The sequence below is a fragment of the Aotus nancymaae genome, unplaced genomic scaffold, assembly GCF_030222135.1.
Source record: "Aotus nancymaae isolate 86718 unplaced genomic scaffold, 86718_ANA_hifiasm-v0.15.2.pri h1tg000036l, whole genome shotgun sequence".
Lineage (NCBI taxonomy): Eukaryota > Metazoa > Chordata > Mammalia > Primates > Aotidae > Aotus > Aotus nancymaae.
In genome coordinates, this window is record NW_026988450.1 from 73,399,529 (window position 1) to 73,425,184 (window position 25,656).

Below are 25,656 nucleotides of genomic sequence, written 5' to 3' on the forward strand. Positions count from 1 at the left end.
CACCTCTGTCCAGGGAGGGCGCAGGAGCTGGGACTGCTGCAGTGAACCGACCCCGCCCCCGGTTACGGAGAGAGTCCCGGGCGACCCCGGCCGCACCCCGCCCGAGCCGGCCCGCGCCCATCCCCACGCCCCCACCCCACACCACGCAACATCGCCCTAGCTTCTTTCGGGGCGTCGCCGCGCAGGTTGCGCCGCCTGCGATTGGCCAAACGCGGCATAGCGCCATCTCGGCCTACCGCGCGGTGCGCGCCCTCATTGGCCGGCGGCGGCGGGAGCAGGGGCGGGGGGCGGGGCTGGCACGCCGGGCGCGCCGGACGGGCGGACTCGCGCCTGAGCTCCGCCCTCTGGTCCCTCGCCTGGGCCAAGCCCGCCGGGGCGGTGGAGACGCGTGGGGCCCGGCGGCGAGCGGTGGCGCGCGGTGGTTACTCTGGTTACCGCGCAGGGGACCGTCGCTGCCCGCGAGGGATGCTACTGAGGAGGCCGTCAGGAGCTGCCGCAGCCGTCTGAGGGAGGCCCCCTGGAAACCGCCTTTCACCGGTGAGGAAGCGTAGTCGCGGCTGGCAGTTTCGGGGGCCAGCGAAGCGGGAGGTCGCTAAATCTTGAGGTTGAGGCGACGCTGCCCTGGAGCCGCACTCGAGTCCGAGGCCATCTTTTGTTGGAGAAGGCGGCGGCGCAGGCGTTTTCCCGAGGGTGGGCTGTGCAGCATCGCCGTACGCGGAAAAAGAAGCCTCTGAGCCCGCGTCGGCCCTCAGCCTCCGTGCCTTCCGGCCACTGCTTGCCATCGCTGTCGCCAGAGGCGAGGCCGCGTTTCCTCCAGTGCCAGGGTTTTTCTGTGACCCTCCCTCCACCTCCATTCCCATCTGAAAGGGCACCTGCTGCTGGTGAGAAAAGAAAGAAATTACAACACGAAGAGCCAGCATCACAATATCCCACCCCCAGCAACCGCCCCGGGAACCCCACCAAAAAAGAAAAAAGGGGAATCTGGATTTCCTGGGCGCGGAGGAGCGAGTCTGCTCGGGAGCTGTTACAGCAGGCAATTTTTAAATATTGCTTTCTACGTCCTATACAACTTGGATTCACATACTTTTACACTAACTTTATATGATTTTTAAAAACTGGTCTGATCGGACTTCTCATCCTGGGACCCTGTTTACTGGAGTCTGGACGGCTCCCTGTGCTCCTCTTGATACCGCATTTTGGGGAGAACCTTAAACCCACCCGAGAAGAGAATCTCCGCCTTGACTGGTGCCACCAAAGAAGCCTTGGAACCATGTGGACTTTTCTGGGCATTGCTACTTTCACCTATTTTTATAAGAAATGCGGAGACGTCATCGCTTTGGCCAACAGGGAGCTCCTGTTGTGCGTGCTGGTGTTCCTCTCGCTGGGCCTGGTGCTCTCCTACCGCTGTCGCCACCGAAACGGGCGCCTCCTCGGGCGCCAGCAGAGCGGCTCTCAGTTCACCCCCTTCTTGGATATTCTCTCTGCCTTGCCTTTCATTGGCTTCTTCTGGGCCAAGTCCCCCACTGGATCCGAAAATAAGGAGCAGCTCGAGGCCAGGAGGGTAGGCTGATTTCAAAGCGGGCAGATGAATGAGTGTCCTATTTAGGAGTAGGATTGGGTTCTCTCAAATCTAAGTTTTATTTAAAGGGTTAAAGGTGGCAGGTTAGATGCTTGTATAAATTCTCATTTTTTTTTTTAACTCTTTACTGTGTCTTGGTTACTTACATCTTCGACCTTCTTAAGGATGAGTGAAAACATTTGTTTCATTTACATCGGATGAGCCTCAGATGGAGGTTGGATATTGATTTGATGATGAAAGGTGGAACAAAATGTTAGAATTTCGTTTTGATGAAAAACAACCACTTTCCATGATGAAAAAGTTTTTAAAAAGTTCTTGGGTAAGGTGCCTGAGGGATAAAGAAACGTGCTGTGGGTAAGTCCACTGCTTCTAAGAAATGACAGTTGAAAGTGACAGAACAGTTTGGAAAGCAGGCAGAAGGAAAATGCTCAAAAGGTCTCCTCCCCCGAATATTGAAGCATCGAGTAAATGCTTGCAGTAATGTCCTAAAGCAAACGCCAGGTCTTCAAATACTGGTGGAGTTCGGATTCCTGCAGAGGGAGCAGAGGCAGACATTGGGAGATGAGGGGGAAGAGTCCTTTAGGCCAGATTATTTAGGGCCTGTTGGCCAGGAGTGTTTGGACTTTTTTTCCAAGAGTTCTCCCAAGAGCACTGGAGGATTTTAAGCATGAGAGTAACGTTCTTTGATGTTTACTTTTTTTTTTAATTTTAATTTTTTGAGACAAAATTTCACTCTGTCGCCCAGGCTGGAATGCAGTGGTGTGACCTCAGCTCACTGCAACCTCCGCCTCCCTGGTTCAAGCAGTTCTCGTGCCTCAGCCTCCCAAGTAGCTGGGATTACAGGTGCAGGCCACCACTCCAAGCTAATTTTTTTTTTTGTCGTATTTTTATGGAGTTAAGGTTTCACCATGTTGGCCAGGCTTGTCTCGACCTCCTGACCTCAAGTGATCCGCCGGCCTTGGCCTCCCAAAGTGCTGGGATTACAGACATGAGCCACCGTGCCAGACCTTTTACTTTTAAAAAGAACATTGCAGTGGCTATATGGAGAATGGGTTGTTGGGTACAAGAATGGAAGCAGGGATATCAGACAAGAGACTATGGCAGCAGACCCAGACTTGCTTTTTAAATTTTTGTGCCACCATTTCTGAATGTGAGACCTTTGGCAAATTCCTTAATTTCTGGGAGAATGTTACCTCTTCCATTAGATGGGAATGGCACCACCCTTTCTAGTAGTTAATGCTAGTCTATAACTGCCTAATAAATAATAGTAGCTGTTAATATTAGTCTAGAGGTAGGATACATGTCTTAGGAGGAGCCTTATGAGTAGTACTTAGTTCGGTGACATGGTGAATGGGTTTGAGGAATGGGAAAGGAGAGAGAGGGAATCCTTCCTATTCAATTTGAACTCTTTCGTATTGTGATCTGAGATAATTTCCCTTAGTCACTAAGCTCTAGTTCAGGTGGCTGGAATGCTGTTCCTATTTTCATGATATGTAGAGAAATTTTGGAGTAGGAAAATTGGGTTACCAGCAATCAATATTGGTTCCATTTTGTGAATGCCTCAGGATTTGTCTTTATTTTTTGTAAACCATGGAGTTGTTAGATTGTGATCTATTGAATTCCCATTAGTGCTTCCTCTACTGACCAGGCTTTGCAAGGCTTGTTTTCCTCCAGAGCTGTTTTCAGCGTGCGTGAGTGCGTGTGTGTGTGTGTGTGTGTGTGTGTGTAAAATAGGAAAAACTTATGAAGAAGCACATTTTTGGTTAAGATGACAAAAGAGACTTGTCTTTCCCCTCTACAGTAATTTAAGTAGAGTCAGTTCTGGCCATTAATAAATACTAATGGGAAGAGTAGAATATTGACACCTTCTTGTAAAGGACAGAAAAGTATTTTTCTAAGATAAATTATTAAAAAAGAAATAGACAAGTTCCCAGTCCATTATAGAAGTAAAAGAATGCTGGGTGGAAGTTAGAATCACAGAGTAAAGTTAAAAAGGATTTTAGGCTTCGTCTCCTTCCTTTTTGCCTGATTATTTTATAAAAACCCCTTCAAATGGCATTTAGTCTTACCTTCATCATTAAGGTCAGAGAACTCAAGGAAGGTGGTTCCTTGCAATTCTGTATCTGAAATGTATTCAAATATGTGAATCCACCTACCAAGAAGAAATACTTATTACAAAATTATTCATTTTAGAAAGCTAGTGTGCACTATATTCTCAGTGGGCATAAATCTCTCAAGGCAAGACTTTGCATCTTCTTATGATCAAAGTTGAAGTTTTGCTGTCAGTTCCTTATTCCTTTTTTGGGGACTAACTGTTTGACTAAGATCTCTTAGAGTATCAGGATGGGGAAAAAGGAGGGATAAGTTAAATATGTGCTTATACGTTAAGGACCAAAATTGTAAACAAGTCAAATCCTAAGGGTCAGTATGAGTTATTTGTTTTCTTGTAATTTTGTTTATTTAGATAATCTTCAATTAATAGATTGGTAGCCAGGATTTGACAGTCTTTTTGTCATATAAAAGAGATATTAAGGTAGATATTTCAAATGAAAATCCAGAAGTAGAAAATATAGGTGAATAATGAAAATATCTAAGGATGAGTGGGGTGGCTCACGCCTGTAATCCCAGCACTTTGGGAGGCAAAGGTGGGCAGATCACCTGAGGTCGGGGGTTCGAGACCAGTCTGACCAACATGGAGAAACCCCATCTCTACTAAAAATACAAAATTAGCTGGCCGTGGTTGTTCATGCCTGTAATCCCAGCTACTTGGGAGGCTGAGGCAGGAGAATCGCTTGAACCCCGAAGGTGGAGGTTGCGGTAAGCCGAGATCATGCCATTGCGCTCCAGCCTGGGCAATAAGAGTGAAACTCCGTATCAAAAAAAGAAAAAGGTGCTGAATAGTTTGTAACATGAAGTCAAATCAGAAGTTGTAAGTGATATGCATCTTGACGATACCTGGGATATATTTGAAGAATTTAGTTTTCAGTGATACAGTTTGTACTATAATAAGTCTTTGAAGCCCTTTATGAACATTTATTATATTTGGCCCTGTGTAGATTTCTAAATATGTCTGTATAACATTTTCCAAATATCATATTTAGAAAACAATAAATATTTAATTTTATTGGGATATTACAACTTCAATGAATATTTTGATACTGATTTATATATATTGTCTAGATTTTAAAACGTAACAGTTACTTTGGTTTGATAATGTTTAGTATCTAGCTCTAACCCTGGATGCAAAAGTCCGGTGTGTCTACATAGTAGTAGCATGATTTAAATCGAACAAATTTGAATATGTAATTTACCTTTTTTTTTAAACAGCGCAGAAAAGGAACCAGTATTTCAGAAACAGCCTTAATAGGAGTAGCTGCCTCTACATCAACATCTTCTGAAAATGATCCGGAAGTAATCATCGTGGGAGCTGGCATACTTGGCTCTGCTTTGGCAGCAGTGCTTTCCAGAGATGGAAGAAAGGTGACAGTAATTGAGAGAGACTTAAAAGAGCCTGACAGAATAGTTGGAGAATTCCTGCAGCCAGGTGGTTATCAAGTTCTTAAAGACCTTGGTCTTGGAGGTAGGTTCATATTGATTTTCAGGAGAGTTATGTGGTATAAGCAAACACTCTTCACTTACACCCTCCTATGACCAGTAAGAAAGTATTCCATTTTATTTTCATTTACAAAATTTTCTATACTCATTTACCAATAAATTTGCATGAAAATGAAAGCAAAGGATAAAATAAGCATTTAATAGTATGATTAGATGTGAATTAGACTTAATGAGATATAAGAAAATGGCCAAAAGATTGTAATGGTCAAAATTAAGGACTGGAAAATCCTAGAATGAGGGCATTAAATTATGTGAAAGGTGAAGGTAACTGTCTCATTGTAGAGAGTGTATTGTATACTTGTTATAGTGTTACTACATAGAATCTTTTATTTAAGCACCATTCGTGTATTCAGTCAGTGCTTTTTAAGCACTGGCTTTTCATTTAGGAAATATTTATTCACTGCCTACTTTGTGTGAGGAAAGGGTGGTAGGGTGGGATGGGGAAGGTTGGAGAGAGACAAAGAAGCAAGCTGTCTCCTGTCTCATTTTACAAGAGCACTAATCCTATCATGAGAGTCTACCCTCATGACCTAATCATCTCCTAAAGGCTTCATCACCAAATATCATCACATTGGGGATTAGAGTTGTAGCTTAGGAATTTTGGGAGGACACAAACATCCAGTCAATACCATATTTAAATATTTTATGTCACTATTTTATTAAACATACTAGAGTCCACTTTTTCACTTGACATAAACATATTTCTCATACTGTTAACCATTCTTTATCATTATATTTTAAGCCCAAGCATAGTAGTTTTTCAGTTGACTTCATAATGTACTTCACTTTTCAAACTTAGATGAATGTTTACGTTATTTTCAGTTACCGTCTTTTAGGTAACACTATAGTGAACCTATTCTTGCATGTAACTTTAAAGATTATTAAATATTATGTCTTTAGGATGAATTTCTTACATGGATTTCCAAGATTAAGATTATTACATCAAAGGATGCTAATTTCTTCATGGTTCTTGATAATTCTTGTCATATTTTCTAAAATACATTAGTTCATAGTATCACCAGTAATATATGAATTCATCAACTTTGTCATAGTCTCATCAGTGACTTTGATGGTGTCCTGTTGTTTCAATTTTCACTTGTTTTTTTTTTATCGTTTGAACATTTTTCCTGATTTGTTCAGTTTCTTTATTGCTTTATATGAATCATGTATACATGTTTTTGTCCATTACTATTGGGATCTTAATATTTTTCCAGCGTTTTTTAATGAGTAAATTTTATTTTATATATATATACATATTAATCTTTTGTTCTATTTGATATGTCTTTCCCAAAGTACTGTTTTAGTTTTTATTTTTAAAATTAAATTTTGAACTTTCTAATTTTCAGTTGGCACTTTAAAAATGTTATATTTTCTATTGAAAGTTTTTTCTTTTCCAACTTCTTTTACTGCTTTAAATTTAAGAAAGCAATTTTTACGTGAATCTGATGAATTCACTGTTTTGTTTGCTGCCATTTAAATTATTTGATTTACTAAAAAGTTCTTTGCAGTGTGTCCCGAGTCAATTTTGATGGATAGTATGTAATCATCAACAGTTGGGAAATAATTCTACGCTATCATTTGGTTTGGAAAATCTGCTTTTTCATATATTCAATCTTTATGTATAAGCTGGGGTTTTTTTAAGTTTCCATGCTGGTTTTATTTTCTTTTTATTTCTTTTTTGGTGACAAATCTACATGTTCATACATTGAAAAAGGTGTTCAGAAGTACTGAATATGTTCCTATGCCTTTATGGCAGAACACGTTTACTCAGGAGAGGATTATGGTTTATTTAATGTTGCATTTTCTTTCTGAAGTGAAGTGGAATTACAGACCTAAAATAGTTATGTTGTTATCTTTAAATGATATTACAGATTTGCTAAGATTCTCATTGACCTCCAGAAGCATCAGCGTTTCTGAAGTAGTTACATTAGGTTTGTTCAGTTCTCCAGATTTGAAGGCAGAGACTCATTTTTGATGTATGTGTGTCCTCCTTGGTTCTTAATTTAACTCTGGGTGTGTTAATTGTTTTGAACTGGATTGTTTTGCAGATACAGTAGAAGGTCTTGATGCCCAGGTTGTAAATGGCTACATGATTCATGATCAGGAAAGCAAATCAGAGGTTCAGATTCCTTTCCCCCTGTCAGAAAACAATCAAGTGCAGAGTGGAAGAGCTTTCCATCATGGAAGATTCATCATGAATCTCCGAAAAGCAGCTATGGCAGAGCCCAAGTAAGACCACAGTTTCAAATATATAGTTAACTAAAGAATCAATACATTTAAGTTTGACCTTTGTACAAATAAGATGTTATAAATTTTAATGAATTGTTTGGGCATAGTATAGAACATACGTATATTAAAATAAACTATCAGAAGAGTGTTAAGATATTCAGTGCTTTTGGTAATATCATATAGAGAATTTTCCTTTGATATAGAACTATGAAGAGTTCTTCTTTGACTAAGTGAAAATTATATAATTTTTATGTGATTGGAATATAGAGGATATATTTGTAACTAAGGCATAAGTCCATTTGTGTACTTTTGGAGTTTGAGTTTGCGGTTATGATACTTTCTATTAAAAGTTAGAACATAACATTGCAAGGAGAAATCTCTGTTTCATTCTCACTAAAGACCTAGTCTGACAGGACTGGCTTCTTCTCTTGATTATTAACTTCTATTTACCAGTAGCCTTTAAACACTGTAACTGAAGAAGTTCTAAGCATGAGAACCCTTATGTGATTGACACAGACTAAAATGTTGACAAAGCAAGTGAAGAAGTAAATGGACTTATTCTTAGGACTGAAGAGACTTAATACCATTGAAGAATATGTTCATTGTATAAAAATGGAAAAATACTCCCAAATATAAAGATTATCTTTCTGACTAGAAATAATTACTCTTAACAGTTTGGTGGATGCATTCTGACTGTGATCTTTCTGACTAGAAATAATTGCTCTCTTTTTTTTTGAGACAGAGTCGTTTTGTTACCCAGGCTGGGGTGCAGTGGTGCAATCTCGGCTAACTGCAATTTCTGCTTTCCTGCCTCAGCCTCCCAAGTAGCTAGGATTAGATGCGCATGACACTACATCCGCCTATTTTTTTCGTATATTTAGTAGAGACAGGGTTTCACCATGTTGGCAAAGCTAGTCTCGAACTTCCAACCTCAGGAGATCTGCCCGCCTCAGGTTCCCAAAGTGCTGGGATTACAGGCGTGATCCATCATGCCTGGCCAAAATAATTACTCTTAACAGTTTCGTGGATGCATGCAAATTCTTGTTTTCCCCTCTGTGTATGAACGTATGAGGGTATGTAAAGTTTCTCTGCCTATATTTTATTTTTTAATGAATAAATATAAAAATCCAATGTTACTTTTTTAGATCCTTTCAAAATCATTACATTAGAAGTACGTATTGAATGTTGATGAATTAGAAAATAAAAACCACACATTGGACATGTGTTTGCACCCACATGCATGTCCAGTTTATATGGATAAACTGGAGATAAGGAGTTTATATTGAATTTAAATTGCTGAAATGTGCTGCTTTAGAAATGTGTTTTTTTTTATTCTTTAGTGCAAAGTTTATTGAAGGTGTTGTGTTACAGTTATTAGAGGAAGATGATGCTGTAATGGGAGTTCAGTACAAGGATAAAGAGACTGGAGATACCAAGGTAAGAAATACCAAATGTCACCTCTTCCTAAGAGATGTTGTTTTTCCTTCTTTTTCACTTACCACTTTAAAAAAAGTAGGTTTACCATTTACAGGTTGAATATCTCTTACCTGAAATGCTTGGAATCAGAAGTGTTTCAGATTTTGGATGTTTTTCAGTTGAGCATCTCTAATCCGAAAATCTGAAATTTAAAATATCCAATGAACATTTTCTTTGTCACATTGCTGCTCAAAAAGTTCTGGCTTTCAGATTTTTGGATTAGAGACTCAGCCTGTGTTATTTATCAAATGGACTGAGTTCTTTCTAAGCCCTATGCAACAGGATGGGTTTCAGATTGCAACAGTTGTTCTTTAGAGGACCTCAGAATGCTATACAAAAAACTTTTTAAACAAAACTAATATGAATAGTTTTGAAACTGAGTAATACACATTAGCAGAGAAGCAGAGGGGAATTAGCAGGGGGAAGAAGGCAAGATTCAAAATAAATGATTCAGATAAAAAGAGCCATTTCTCAGAAAGGCAACAGTAAGAGAATCTTTTTAAAAACAATTTATCCTTTTTTAAAAAAAATATTATTGTAGTAGATAACATAATTCTGGACTGCTCCCTATAGGGTTACCACCTCTTAAAAAATGGACTCTAATGAGGGTGACTGCAATATTTTCTCTGCTTATATTGTAGTATTATAAATACATGCAGTCATTTGTATAAAAATTCTTCTAAGCCCTAGCTGCTGACTAAAAGCACTATATGAGGTTAGAAAATTTTAGAGGCCGGGCACAGTGGCTCATACCTGTAATCCCAGCACTTTGAGAGGTCGAGGCAAGTAGATCACAAGGTCAGGAGATCAAGACCATCCTGGCCGACATGGTGAAACCTCGTCTCTACTAAAAATAAAAAAATTAGCTGGGCACGGTGGCGCGTGCCTGTAATCCCAGCTACTCAGGAGGCTGAGGCAGGAGAATTGCCTGAACCCAGGAGGCGGAGATTGCGGTGAGCCGAGATCGCGCCATTGCGCTCCAGCCTGGGTATCAAGAGTGAAACTCCATCTCAAAAAAAAAAAAAAAAAAAAAAAAACCATAAAATTTTAGAATGAAAGAATCTGGTTAGTCCTTGGAATTTGTAATGAGATTCACTGCTCTGTGTTACATGCCTGCCTTGTATTTGTTTCCCCTGTTGTCTGTCAAAGTGGAGAGTAATCCCACATGGTTTGCATGGGAGGGCTACAAAGGGAGATGATCCCCAGGGACTCAGAGGAAGTGTCTAAACACTACTCATGCATTATCTGAAGCCATAACAGTTTCTTCAATAGTGTTATCTTCAACTACCCTCTATAATGCTATCTGATAATATATTTAAATTTCTTCATGCACATTTTTAAAGAATGGCTTTTTTTACTGTGTTTCTCACTACTAAACTGAGAAGTCTTTATCTCTGTTATAGGAACTCCATGCTCCATTGACTGTTGTTGCAGATGGGCTTTTCTCCAAGTTCAGGAAAAGCCTGATCTCCAATAAAGTTTCTGTATCATCTCATTTTGTTGGCTTTCTTATGAAGGTACTATAGGAATATATTATTATAATTTCAATAAAAGCAACTTGAAATTTGAAAATTATTAAAACACTTTCTTTTTTTTTTTTTTTTAGAATGCACCACAGTTTAAAGCAAATCATGCTGAACTTATTTTAGCTAACCCAAGTCCAGTTCTCATCTACCAGATTTCATCCAGTGAAACTCGAGTACTTGTTGACGTTAGAGGAGAAATGCCAAGGAATTTAAGAGAATACATGGTTGAAAATATTTACCCACAAGTACCTGGTAAGAAAAAGCATCTTCAGTTCTTACAAAAGCTGTGTCTAATATAGACCAGAGATAAGATGTCACATGAAACATTCATCCAGTTAACCAGATACGCTGGAACTGAACTATTTAAACTAGCACATAAAAAAACAAACTCCAAATTAAAAAAAAACGTTTTGGCTGGACGCCAGTGACTCATGCCTATAATCCCAGCACTTTGGGAAGCTGAGGTGGGCAGATCACCTGAGGTTGGGAGTTTGAGACCAGCCTGACAAACATGAAGAAATCCTGTCTCTACTAAAAACACAAAATTAGCCGAGTGTGGTGGTGCTACCTGTAATCTCAGCTACTCCGTAGGCTAAGGCAGGAGAGTTGCTTGAACCCAGGAGGTGGAGGTTGTGGTGAGCTGAGATTGTGCCATTGCACTCCAGCCTGGGCAACAAGAGCAGAATTCCATTGCACTCCAGCCTGGGCAAAAAGAGCGAAACTCCATCTCAAAAAAAAAAAAAGTTTCAATATGTTTTTGTCATCTAATAGCATAGTTTTTAGAATAATTCTTCGCATATATGGTATTTTTTAAGGTAGTCTGTACAGGAATCTGTCTCTAAATTCTTTAAATATCTCTTATCCCTAAATGTACTTGGATTTTGTAGTAATGATAGCCAAACATAATTTCATTTAATCTATGTAACCACTTTGTGAGGTAGGCATTGTCATTATTTGCGTTTTACAGATGGGAGAACTAAGGTTCAGAGAGGTAAGTTAGCTCCTCCAACTATAAACTATTAGTAGTGGCAGAGCCAAGGTTGGTATCAGGTCTGCCTGGCTCATACATGCCTATTTGAATAGACATGTCCTGTCCACAGAACATGAGAATTGTAAGGAATCTTCAGGGTCATATTAGTTTTGAGTTGAATACAAAGGCTTCATGAGATTTAGGTAGCTTTGTAAAAACATTTGTTTTTATGGTACTAGTTTGTATGATCTTTTTTTTGAGAATGGGAAGATGTAGGAAAGAAATGTAAAAAAAAAATTAAGAATTTTGATAAAATTGAAGGGAAACCCTGATTGTCAATTATGTTAGAGTAATAAGAAACTATTTTTGGTATGAGTACATTTTGTTTAAATATTGTTTTTTTCAAGTTATTTTTTAAACTAAGTGAACCACTTTATTTAATAACAAATTATTAACAAATAGAGTGGGCAAGCTTAGATTTTAAATAATGACATTTTCAACATATGTACATGGAAACATATAAATAAATTTTCATTTAGTTAAGCCACTTATGAAGCTTTCAGATGGGGAAATTATGAAAAGGGTTGTCCATTACCTGATATTTTTAGCTTTTTTTTTTTACTGTGTGTGGTGTTTTTTTTTTTTTTCCCCTCCGCAATCCAGGGGTTAACTGGAGTACACTGCCCTGAAATTATGGAGAGAAACCATTGGTAGGTTTATATTAATATTAGATTACCAAGATTCTACTCCTTATATGAGTGGAATAATTTTCAACATATGCTTCAGCTCCTCTTTTCCCAGATTACACTGGGAATTGTATGACAGTTCATTTTCTATATAAGTGGCACAGAAATTTAAAGCTTGCTTGGAGGTATCTCAGAGATGAGCTAATCTAACCATTTCATTTTTATAAATGAAGAAGTTAATGCTCAGAGAGGTAGGGCTGGCCTGTGCTTCTAAATCTAATTCTTTTTCTAGTGTACATACCCCCCTGCTGTTTGTGCATTGGTAGTATATTTCATCTGATTATTACCAGAATATATTGATTATAATACATTAAATATTAAATATGACAGTAGTCTGTTAACATTTGGAAGAAAGGTGGGTGGTTTTCTCTGTTTCACTTCATCTGATTTTGCCTCATTCTTCATTCAGTTGTATGTATATTTATATTAACTTTTTTTTAGATTCATTAGTCATTCCTTAGCATTAATAGCTAAGTGCTTAATGAATAATTTTATTAATAAAATAATCAGTTCTTGATTTATCACAAAAGATATATGTAACAACCATAACAGATGTATAGTAGGCATTTGTTTATACTTGATAAGAAAATATGTGATAATTTAAAATTGAAGTGTTATAACCCATTTCTTTGGGTGGGTGGGATTTATTGCAGATCACCTGAAAAAACCATTCTTAGAAGCCACTGAGAGTTCTCGTCTGAGGTCCATGCCAGCAAGCTTCCTTCCTCCTTCACCAGTGAACAAACGAGGTATTATTTTTTTGGGCTTATTTTAAAAAGGAGTCAGTATTCCAAATGATAAATATATGGTTAAATTTATACTGTTAGAAATAACATCTGGGACAGTTTGTTATTGTGGATTACTGCATTATTAATGCCAAAATTAGTTTTATGATCTATTTAGTTATTAACATTGAGCGTATAGAAGTACTGTGCTAGTCAGGGAAATAACAGTTAAAAAACTGACCTTGACCTAGAGAAGGCAATTTTCTAGTTAGGAATGTAGACAGATAATTTTACAACACTGTTGATAAATTCTGTAATAAAATCCACAGATTCAGTGTTAAGGAGTGTGCAAAGCAGGGAGGGAAGCTTGTGTAATGGGAGAGGTAGTTAGGGAGGACATTGCTCAGGAACAGTAGAAACAAAGGACCTTGGACCTGGAGGATGAGTGGGAGTTCATGGTGGACAGTAAGATGAAAAACTTCTGAGTAGATGGAATAACATTGCCAAGGGATGAGAAGTGGTGGCACTTTCAAGGAACTCAAGGAGTTTCCTATGGCTGGAGCATAGGGTGGGTGTCAGAGTGGTAGATAGATAGGATATATGTTTAACATTTAATCTTAGAGACAGTGGAAAGTCATTCAAAGTTTTTTACTGAGATGTTTTCACAAATCATTCTGTTTGCCCATTTAAAGTGTACAATTCAGTGATTTTTTTAGTGTATTCACAGGTGTGCGCATCACCACCACTATCAAATTTAGAACATTTTTATCATGCCCAAAGAAACTCCATACCCATCGGTATTCACTCCTCATTTCCTCCTAACACTCAGCCCTAGGCTACCCCGATTTACTTTCTGTGTCTAGATTTGCCTGTTCAGGATGTTTCCTAAAGAAATTGTACAATATGTGGCCCTTTGTAACTGGCTTTTCATTTAGCACAGTATTTTTGAGATTCATTCATGTTGTAGTAGTATGTTTCAGTCCTTCATTTGTTTTTATGGCCAAATAATCTTCCATTGTATGGCTGTATTACATTTTGTTTAGCCATTCATCAATTGATAGACATTTGGGTTGTTTCTACTTTTTGGTTATCACAAGCAATGCTTCTATGAACATCTGTGTGTGAGTTTTTGTGTGGACATATATTTTCATTTTTCTTGGGTATATACCCAAGAGGGTTATTGCTGGATTGTATAGTAATTCATGTTTAACTTTTTGAGGAACTGCTAGACTTGTTTTCCAAAATAGCTGTCCCATTTTACATTCCCTTCAGCAGTGTGAGTTCTAATTTGTCCACATCCTTGTCAGTGAACACTTGTATTATTATCTGTGCATAGCCATCCTAGTAGCTGTGAACTAGACCTTTTATTATTGTGCTTTTGATTTGCATTTCTCATAGGTAATGATGTTGAACATCTTTTCATATGCTTATAGGCCATTTGTTGTTTGGAGAAATGTATATTTAGACCTTGCATATTTTTTAAAATTGGGCAGATTTAAATAATATTTATTGTTGAGTTCCAAGAGTCTTTTATATATTTTAGATACAAGTCCCTTATTAGATATGTGATTTGCAAAACTGTTCCCATTCTGTGTGTTTTCTTTCCACTCCTCTTGATGGTTTCCATTAAAGTACAAATGTTTTTAATTTTCATGTTTATTTTTCTTCTGTTGCTTATGCTTTTGATGTCATATTTAAGAAGGCTTTGTTCAATCTAAAGTCAAAAAGATTTACTCCTATATATTTTTTTTCTTTTTGAGACAGAGTTTCACTCTTGTGGCCCAGGCTGGAGTGCAATGGTGCGATCTCAGCTCCCTGCAACCTCTGCCTCCGGGGTTCAAGCGATTCTCCTGCCTCAGCCTCCCAAATAGCTGGCATTACAGGTGCCTGCCACCACACCCAGCTAATTTTTGTATTTTAAGTAGATGAGGTTTCACCATGTTGGCCAGGCTGGTCTCGAACTCCTGACCTCAGGTGATCCACCCGCCTTGGCCTCCCATAGTGCTAGGATTACAGGTGTGAACCACCATGCCTAGCCCATTACTCTTATATTTTCTTCTAAGAGTTTTATAGTTTTAACTCTTACATTAAGGTCTTTGATCCATTTTGAGTTGTGTTATGTTGTGAGGAAGGGGTCCAACTTGATTTGTGTGTGGATATTCAGTTGTCCCAGTACCATATGTTGAAAAGACCATTTATTTGTTCCCCAGTGAATTGTCTTGTCATTGTTGTCAAAATTCCCTTGACTGAAATGTAAGGATTTATTTCTTTCAACAATTGTTTGTAGTTTTCAGAGTATAAGTTTTACATTTCTTTTGTTACATTTATTCCTAAGTATTTTACTTCTTTTGATACTGTTGTAAATGGAATTTTCTTAATTTCATTTTAAAATTGCTCATTGCTAATGTACAGGAATACAATTGATTTTTGCATATTTATCTTGTATCTTAAATCTTGCTGAATAATTTATTATTATAGTAGTTCATTGAAAAGTTTTAAATGACGCAGTGGCATGATTAGACTTCTATTTCAGGAATATACTCTGACATTTTTGTGGAGAATCGTTTGGAAGAAAGTCCAGACTAAAACATATACTAAGATTATTTAATTATTCTATGTCAGTGATGATAAAGGACTAGAACTAGGGTTGTAAAATGAAAGGTAGTGAATATATTTGGGTAATAATCTAGGATGTAGAATGTACAAAACGTGGTAATGAATTGGATATTGTAATAAGAGAGAGTGAAATCTCTTGATGTAAGTACCAAGTTTCTGGCCTAGATAGTTTTGCCAGCCATTTGCTGACATAGGAATAGGGAAATGAGTTAATTAATTGGGTTTTCTTTCCATTTTCTTAGTTTGTTTTAAAGGTTTGTTGATTTTATCTTTTCAAAGAACCAGCTTTTCATTTTATCTTTTGTATTTTTTCAATTAATTTATTTTGGCTCTGATCTTTATTATTTTGGAGTTTGGTTTGCTCTGGCTTTTCTAGTTAAGATGCACTGTTACATTGTTTATTTGAAGTTTTCCTGCTTTTTTGATGTAGGCACTTACTGCTGTAAACTTTCCTTTTAAGTATTGCTTTTGCTGTATCTCATAGGTTTTGTATATTGTATTTCCATTTTTATTTATTTCAAGAAATTTTTATAATTACCTCTTAATTTCTTCATTGACCCACTGCTCATTCAAGAGCATATGGTTTAATTTCCATGTGTTTTTATAGTTTTCAAAGTTCCTCATATTACTGATTTCTAGTTTTATTCCATTGTGGCCAAAGAAGATACTTGATATTTCAATTTTTTAAAAAATGTTTTAAACCTTGTTTTGTGGCCTACCCATGATCTATGCCTGAGAATGATCCATTTGCTGAGGAGAAGAATGTGTATTCTGCAGTTGTTGGATGAAATGTTTTGGGGTTAGGTTTGTTTGACCTATGGTGCAGATTAAGTCTGATGTTTCTTTGTTGTTTATCTGTCTGGATGATCTAGTCAGTGCTGAAGGTGGGGCGTTAAAGTCTCCACCCATGATGTATTGGGGGTCTATCTTTCTCCTTAGCTCTAATAATTGCTTTACATATCTGGATGCTCTGGTATTGGGTGCATATATATTTACAATTGTTACATCCTCTGGCTGAATTGACCCCTTTATCATTATATAATGACCTTCTTTGCCCCTTTTTATAGTTTTTGTCTTGAAATCTATTTTATCTGATGTAAGTATCACTACTCTCTTTTTTAGTTTCCATTTGCATGGAATATCTTTTCCATCCCTTCATTTTCAGTCTCTGTGTGTCTTTTTAGGTGAAGTGTGTTTCTTGTAGGCAACAGATCATTGGTTCTTTTTTTTCAATCCATTCAGCCACTTTATGCCTTTGAGTGGAGAGTTCAGTCCATCTACATTCAGTGTTGTTATTGGTAAGTACGTACATCTGCCATTTTGTTATTTGTTTTCCGGTTGTTTTGCCATCTTCTCTTCCTTCCTGTTTCCTTTTTTTGAAGGTAATTTTCTCTGGTGGTATGTTTTAATTTCTAGTGTTTTATTTTTTTGCCTATCTCTTGTAGGCTTTTGATATGAAATTACCATGAAACTTGCAGATCACATCTTGTAACCCATTATTTTTATTTTTATTTTTATTTTTTTTTTGAGTCGGAGTTTCGCTTGTTACCCAGGCTGGAGTGCAATGGCACGATCTTGGCTCATCGCAGCCTCCACCTCCTGGTAACCCATTATTTTTAAACTGATGACAACTGATTCCAAAAACAAACAAGCAAACTAATAAAAACTTTACACTTTAACTTTATCCCCCTTGCTTTTTAACTTTTTTGAGTTTTGTACCTTCATGTACATCTTACTGTTCATTAATGTCCTTTTCTTTCAGATTGAAGAACTCATTTCAGCATTTCTTGTGGGAAAGGTCTGGTGTTGATGAAGTCCCTCGGCTTTTGTTTGTCTGGGAAAGTCTTTATTTCTCCTTCATGTTTGAAGGATATTTTCACTGCATAAACTATTCTAGGTTAACAGTTCTTTTCCTTCAGCACTTTTAGCATGTCATGCCACTCTCTCCTGGCCTATAAGATTCCCACTAAGTCTGCTGCCAGACATGCTAGAGCCCCATTGTTTATTGTTTATCTTGCTTCTTTAAGGATCCTCTGTTTATCCTTGACCTTTGAGAGTTTGATTATTTAATGTCTTGAGCTAGTCCTGTTTGGATTAAGTCAATCACTAATCCTTGCTTGGTGTTCTGTAGCTTTCTTGTGCTTGAATATTGGTATCTTTCTCTACATTGGGAAGTTCTGTTATTTTTTCTTTGAATAAACTTTCTATCCTGATCTTTCTCTCTATGTCCTCTTAAAGGCCAAGAACTCAGATTTGCTCTTTTGAAGCTGTTTCTAGATCTTGTAGGTGTATCTCATTCTTGATTATTCTTTTTTCTATTGTCTCCTCTGTATTTTCAAATAGCCAGTTTTCAAGCTTACTAATTCTTCTGCTTGATCAGTTCTGCTGTTGAGATTCTGCTGTGTTTTTCAGTATGTTAATTGAATTATCTCCAGAATTTCTGCTTCTTTTTAATTATTTCAATCGTTTTGTTAAATTTATCTGATAGCATTCTGAGTTCCTTCTCTGTGTTGTCTTGAATTTTGTTGAGCTTCTTCAAAACTTTTTGAATTCCCTGAAAGCTCACATCTCTGTTACTCTGGGATTGGTCACTGGTGCCTTATTTATTATAGTTAATTTAGTGAGTTCATGTTTTCCTGGAAGGTCTTGATGTCTGTGGATGTTCATCAATACCTGGGCGTTGGTGAGTTAGGTGTTTATCATGGTCTTCGCAGTCTGGGCTTGTTTGTACCCTTCCTTCTTGGGAAGCCTTTCTAAGTATTCAAACGGAAGTGAGTGTTGTGATCTAAGTCCTTGGTCACTGCTGCCATATCGGCATTAGGGGGCCCCCCAAGCCCAGTAACGTTGCGACCCTTGCAGACTCGTAGAGGTACTGCCTTGGTGGTCTTGGGTAATATCCAGGAGAATTCCCTGGATTGCCAGGAAAGAACTCTTGATTCTCTTCCCTTTCCGCCAAACAAATAGAGTCTGTCTTTCCCTGCTGAGCTGCCTGGAGCTAGGTGAGGGGTGACACAAATATGCCTGTGGCCACCACCACAGGGACTGTGCCGAGTCAGACCTGAAGCCAGTGCAGCACTGGGTATCGCCCAAGGCCTGTGCCGATGACTGCCTGGTTACCGCTGATGTTCCCTCAAGACTCAAAGGCTCTACAGTCCGCACAGATCCAGCTAGGCTTGTGTCCTTCCCTTGAGGGCAGAGAGCTCCTGGGGGCCCAGAACTGGTCCAGAAATGCTGTCTGGGAGCCAGGGCCTGGAGTTGGGAACCTTAGGAATCTGCTTGGTGCTCTGTTCTACTGCAGCTGAGCTGGCACCCAAACCTCAAGTCCTTCCCACTCTTCCCTCTCCTTTCCTCAAGCAGAAGGAGCCTCTCCCCATGGCGAGTACTGCCGGGCTGCTACTGATGTTCTCCAAGCTCAAGGGCTCTTCAGTCAGCTTGTGGTGAATGCTGCTAGACCTGGGTCTCTTCCTTCAGGACAGTGGGCTCCCCTCGCCCAGGATGGGTCCAAAAATGCTATCCATGTGCCAAGACCTGGAATCAGGGACCCCAGGAGCCCACTTGGTGCACTGGCCAAGCTGGTACCCAAGCTGATTTTTGGTTCTTACGAAGGTGCTTTCCTGTGTGGATAGTCGTTCATTTTGGCATTCCTGTGTGGGAGGGGGATGATCACTAGAGGACTTGCTTTTTATGCCTGGATACCTGTAGATTCTTTTTATTTTCTTCATATTTTAATTTTAAAGAGACCTTATAACTGTATTGACATTGGACTGGTCATTAGGTTTGTATATGAATTTCATGAGGGCAGAGACCACACTCCTGTTATTACTGTATCCTCAGTGCCTGGCCACCTATTAGGTACTCAATATTGATTCAAACAACTCTTGAATTTTTGCCTCAGCAAATTTTAATCATTATTTGTTTCCGTGTATTTTCACATTTTTCTTAATATTAGCTTACATCAGTAATCTTTATACATCGAGTAGTCATTTTTTTCTTTGTCTCAAAAGGACGCTCTAAGATAAAGTCTTCATTACCTGTCTTTACAGGTGTTCTTCTTTTGGGAGACGCATATAATATGAGGCATCCACTTACTGGTGGAGGAATGACTGTTGCATTTAAAGATATAAAACTATGGAGGAAACTGCTAAAGGGTATCCCTGACCTTTATGATGATGCAGCTATTTTCAAGGTAAGATCAATTATTTTGATAAAAATGTCACAAAATGGATTTATTTCTGGGGGTTAAGAGCACTGGGGCTCTGATGGGGAGATCTGTACCAGGGAACCTGATGCTTTGTAATAGCTCTTAGGCATCTTGCTTAGGCTTAAAGAACCTGACTTGTAACCTGCGAATCTTAGAGAATTTCTAAATTTGAATATTATGTAATACTGGATTGCTGTGAGCTACTTAGCTCATCATGATTGTAAATTTAGCTTCAATGTCATATAACCCGTTGCTCTGAAGGTGATTTTTTTTTTATAAATGATAAACATAAGGCAATATTACTTGTAGATAGTACTTAGGATAAATATCAGTTTGAGGGCGTTATAAATATCAGTTCATGCTTTTTTATCCTTACTGTTTAATAAATGAGCTTTTTCTTTTTTAGGCCAAAAAATCATTTTACTGGGCAAGAAAAACATCTCATTCCTTTGTCGTAAATATCCTTGCTCAGGCTCTTTATGAATTATTTTCTGCCACAGATGGTAAGTATAGATGCTTTTTAGTGAATATTACTCAATTGCAGATTTTTAGCATAGGAAAGGAATAAAAAAGTTAGTGATTAGTCCAAAAATCAAAATGTTACCTGAGTTTGCTTACCCCCAAGTTGGTAGTTTTTGGTTTTTTTTTGAGACGGAGTTTCGCTCTTGTTGCCCATGCTGGAGTGCAATGGCATGATCTCAGCTCACACAATCTCCGCCTCCCGTGATTCTCCTGCCTCAGCCTGCCAAGTTGCTGGGATTACAGGCATGCACCACCGTGCCCCACTAATTTTGTATTTTTAGTAGAGACTGGGTTTCTCCATGTTGGTCAGGCTGGTCTCGAGCTCCCAATCTCAAGTGATCCACCTGCCTAGGCCTCCCAAAGTGCTGGGATTACGGGTGTGAGCCACTGCACCCGATCACTTGGTAGTTTTAAAAAAAATTCCATTTTGAGCAATAGTTTTGGTTTTAGTTTGGAAGGCAGTAGAATTTCCTTAAGACAACATTAATAGCGATGCCTCAGTAACATATTCGTTATTTTGAATTCCTCTGGTCCAGACGAGATCATGCATTTCACCCCACACAAAAGATTGTGATGGAAGGTGTTTTTCGCCATGTATTAAAAGGCAATACAGTCCTTTTTCTTCCTGAACACTCGTTTCAATTTCTTTTTATAGTAGTAGTTTATAAAATGAATACAAGCTGTTAATCTTGTCCCTGTTAAAAAGCACAAGTAACAGAATGCATTCACCCTTTACTTATTTGAACTATTTTTGTGCTTTTGTTTCTGTTTCCATATTATATAGAGGTCATGGTCAATGTATATATTATGGAAAACACAACTTAGCAGAAGCAGTGTGAGAAAAGGAGTAAAAGAGGCCAGCTGGAGTGACTCAATGCCTGTAATCCTAGCACTTTGGGAAGCCAAGGCAGGAGGATCACTTAAAGCCGGGAGTTTCACACCAGTCTGGACAATAAAGCAAAACTCCATCTCTACAAAAAATTAAAAGATTAGCAAGGCATGGTGGCATGAGCCCGTAATCCCAGCTATTTGGGAGGCAGAGGTGGGAGGATCACTTAGGGCCAGGAGTTTGAGGCCACAGTGAGCTAATGGAGTGAGCTATATACAGTGAGCAATATGAAGTGCTACTGCACTCAGCCTGGGCAACAGAATGAGACTCTATCTTCTCAAACAAACAAACAAAAAATAAGCAACTGTGCCACCTCCTTCCACAGCAGTGTACACATCAGTTTAGCAGTAGGTTAATGAAACTAGGCTTTTCAGTTTTCAAGAATAAATATGACTCAGATCCCACTACTCTAGTATATTTGCAACATAGCTATTTGTATGATCTGGCTGGGGCCCTAGTGATCAGTGCTGTGGTTATAATTACAAAAGATGATACAATAAAAATGCTTTATGTTGTCTCTATAACCATCAACTCTTACTAAGGAAAAAAAAAAACAAAAACCCACCAACCTCACTGCTTGTGATTTTCCAAGCAAATTTCTCTTGCTAAATTGGCACTGAAGTTAAAATGGTTGGTTGGGCAAATGAAAGTAACTAAGTTTAGAGTTTTGGGCAAATAAAAAGAACTAAGTTCAGAGTTTTTCTGAGCTCTTCTGAGTTTTTATAACTTCCTGAATTCTTACATCATGGATTTGAATCTACCAACAAAACAACATTTTTTAAAAGTTGCAAGATTAGAGGAGGAAAGACCTTTATTAGAGCAAAAGTTTACCTATTTCATTCTTTATTTTTTTAAATCTGTTGTAAAGAAAAATCTGAACTGAACGTTGATTCTAAACAGTTAAAAAGGTTATTGATGATTATACTATGTTGTGAGGTTCTTATGAGTTACTTTGAAAGGTATTTAAAACTTTATAGATCCAAGGAATTATTATTGATTGCTACTCATGGCTCTTCTTTTTTACTTGATAATTTATTGCTTAATTAGAGATAATGGGTTGAGCATCTTAGAGACTGGGAATTTGGTTTGTAGAACTGTTTTTTTTAAATAATTAAAATAGCTTCCAAAGTATAAAATCAAGGAAGTACCTTTTAAACAACTCTTCCAAGACCTAAATATTAGTAATATATTTAACAGAAATATATTGTTAGAGAAATGTTATTATATTCTGTTAGAATACATTTCTATAATAAATTTTACAGAAATGTATCATTATATTCTAACAGAGAAAAGTTTATTGATATGTGTATTACTCTCCATAATGCTGATTATGGAATTTAAAAGAAGTCCTGGTTGTTGAAATTCTAGGACTAGATATTTAAAAATTATCTGCAAGATGTATTTCTCATTTTTTCTGACATATCAGCACCTACGTTAAGTGTGTTACACGTATTTGATTATTTTTACAATTTTATTTTAGATTCCCTGCATCAACTAAGAAAAGCCTGTTTTCTTTATTTCAAACTTGGTGGCGAATGTGTCGCGGGTCCTGTTGGGCTGCTTTCTGTGTAAGTTGTGATGGCACAGAGGATACAGATCTGCCAGATTTTCTTAGGACTGTTCAGTTGATGAATTACTGCAAATCTTTCTTCCTTACAAATTTTGTCATTTTATTATCTTTTGGTATCCCGATGAGAAGATAGCCCAAAGAAATGAAGAAAGGCAATATTTAGTACTGTTTTCTTTCTAGGGAACAGCAGTTAAAGGTGGTGGTAGAGGAAGCTATAACCCTTGATTAAAATAGAAGCTTGTTTTTTTGCCTATGGATTTATCCATATGTTCTGATCTGTGGGAGGCAGGAATAATTGAAAATTTTTAATTTAAAAATTACTTTCATTGAAGTACAGGGACTCATACAACCCAGTATTACTTCTGACAGTACAGTCATATGTGGAACTGTTCTTGGAAAGTCTACAAAGTGAAATCATTCGAGTTATTTCTCATCTGCAAAGTGATCCTTTGAGTCATTTCTCATTAATCTATAATCTGAACTTCAATACTGGTATTTTTAAAGCCCCACACCTCAACAGACCAGGCCATCTAGGTATTTCAGCATGGCATCTCAGGATGAATAAAGAAAACAGCTAAAAATATATGACTTACGTAAATTGGAGTTACAAGTTTCCCTGAAAGGATATATTCTAAGTATTTTTCTTTCTTTTTTTTTTAAAAAAGGATTTGCTCCTGCCATCATACTTAACTTTTAGACATAAGTTTGTGAAGTCCTCTAAAATGTAAAACATTTGATACAGAATTATGGTGCTTGGGTAAAAAAAATGTAGGATGTTTGTTGAGCTTTATAGATGACATGTAATTGTAACCTTTGGAGTACATTTTAGTTTTGGACTCTTACCGGTATGTATTTTTTTCTATTACAGATTGTCTCCTAACCCTCTAGTTTTAATTGGACACTTCTTTGCTGTTGCAGTATATGCCATCTATTGTTGTTTTAAGTCGGAACCTTGGATTACAAAACCTCGAGCCCTTCTCAGTAGTGGTGCTGTATTGTACAAAGCTTGTTCTGTAATATTTCCTCTCATTTACTCAGAAATGAAGTATTAATGGTTCATTAAGCTTAAAGGGGAACCATTTGTGAATGATATTTGGAACTTACCAAGTCCTAAGAGACTTTTGGAAGAGGATGTATATAGCATAGTACCATACACTTCTAAAGTGAAACTCTTGGACCAAGATTGGGATTAATTTGTTTTTGAAGTTTTTTGTATATAAATATGTAAATACATGCTTTAATTTGCAATTTAAAATGAAAGGTAAAATAAGTAGATATTGAAAAGAAATGATTGTTACCATAAATCAGTGCTAATACTGAGGAACTACAGTTTTTCTTTTGAATTTAGTATCTGAGATGAGTTGTTGGGAAAGGCAAATAAAATAAAGGATGAACTTTCGTGTCTTTTTGTTTCTTCTTGTGGACTCCTTTACATGGCTTCATGATAATGAGAAAGAAAACCAAAAAGTGGGATGAAAAGCACAGAGGAAAACCTGTTCTACTAAACAGCTCTGACTTTGGGGAAGCTGCCTTGTCCTGACCTGTTTTCCTCATCTATCCAGTGAAGCAATTTGACACGGTTCTTTTCTTAAAAAAAAAAAATTGCCTATTTATTTTATTGTGGGGCTGTGACTCAGATTTGAACTGAAAGGATCTTTGCTGAGTTCTGAAAATATCAGATTCCGACAGGAAAAGCAATTAAAGGCTTCATAAGTTACACTGTGTAACATTAACAAACCAGGCCAGGATGACATCAAGAAACAAACAAACAGTGAGTGAATGAATAAGCACTTGTAATACCCGGCATAACACCTTAAGATCTGTTTGAATTTACTGAGTTTATCTATAGTAAATTTGAAGAGACTGGATATTCAAAGAGTATCACAAAAGTTCACTAAATCTCCAAATATCTTGAAAGTAAATTGTTACCCCTGAAAGAGCAGTAAAATATAACCTGTCAAATTAAGTTACTACTTGAAATTCTAACAGTTAGGGCTAAAATAATTTATAAAGCTTTTATAGTAAAAATTTCAATTTTTAAGTTCTTTTAGTTGAGAAAAATACTTCACTGGCCAAATCACTAGCAAAATCAGTTTCAAGCATCACAGTCTTGTTTTGGCAGAGCATATGGTGGACCCATTTGCTTGGTTTCATAAGACTCCTATCTAACTGACCCTAAACTTCTATTTTCTGGTTAAAAACTTACTTTCCCAGATCTGGCCTTTTTAGCAGTTAGCTTTCTTTTTAGAGAACTAAAGATCTCATTTCATGTGGTTAATGTTAACAAGATTAGAAATGAAAAATAGTAGGATACCTTTGAGATATAGATGTTCTCACACACCAGCTCTGCAGCGAGTGAGACTTCCAAGCTCCCTACATACCAAGCAACATTTCACTTAAAATTCTGCCCTGGCTTCATGCCCTTGTGGCCAGGATTCGAGGCTTTCCTTGTTCTCCACTGAGACTCCTTTAAAATCCTTTCTACTATGATAGTGAAATAATCAAAGCCTGTAAAGTCTTTTCTTCCCTTCAATATCAGAATTTGAGGCCTTCAGACAAAAGAAATAACATAAAATGAGAAAACTGAAGGAACCTGAGAAATCCTTTAGTCTTAATTTTACAGATGATGCCAGTGGGCTGGCTTACGACAAGGTGGAGCTTGTGGCAGAACCAGGACTCAAATTTTGTCTCCTGACCACAAATCAACGCATCTTTCCCCACTAGCAAAATGACTGTCAAACAGATTTGAGCTTCCATGTTTGGTTTGGTTTGTTCGTCTTCTCTCCAGAGGAGGACATGACCATAGAGACTCAGGGTGGAAACATCTTTCTTGCGCTCATCCAAGTTGTTGTTTTCCAAGCTGCCACAGTAGGATGGCAGTGACGGGGTTTGGTTGTGTCCCCACTCATATTCCTTCATAGCAGTGTGACAACAGACTGATACAGGCAGCTTCCTTTTCAGGGTCATTTTCATGCAGAAATGATTTAGGATT

The 25,656-nt window shown here is 37.7% G+C and overlaps 1 protein-coding gene across 1 annotated transcript; it reads left to right on the forward strand.

Annotated features, from left to right (window-relative positions):
- The first annotated feature begins 381 nt into the window (after positions 1-381).
- On the forward strand, positions 382-24,068 carry SQLE (squalene epoxidase). Its single transcript, XM_012451625.3, has 11 exons — positions 382-1,561; positions 4,907-5,159; positions 7,243-7,423; positions 8,764-8,860; positions 10,303-10,416; positions 10,506-10,677; positions 12,795-12,890; positions 19,526-19,668; positions 20,090-20,186; positions 22,575-22,662; positions 23,533-24,068. The coding sequence occupies exons 1-11, from the start codon at positions 1,271-1,273 to the stop codon at positions 23,714-23,716; spliced, it is 1,716 nt and encodes a 571-aa protein (XP_012307048.1). The 5' UTR covers positions 382-1,270; the 3' UTR covers positions 23,717-24,068.
- Positions 24,069-25,656: the final 1,588 nt, after the last annotated feature.

Coding starts and splice junctions, on each gene's coding strand:
- SQLE (XM_012451625.3), top strand. CDS start 1,271: ATGTGGACTTTTCTGGGCATTGCTACTTTCACCTATTTTTATAAGAAA. Junction 7,424..8,763: donor GCAGCTATGGCAGAGCCCAA/GTAAGACCACAG, acceptor TTTATTCTTTAG/TGCAAAGTTTATTGAAGGTG. Junction 12,891..19,525: donor TTCACCAGTGAACAAACGAG/GTATTATTTTTT, acceptor CTGTCTTTACAG/GTGTTCTTCTTTTGGGAGAC.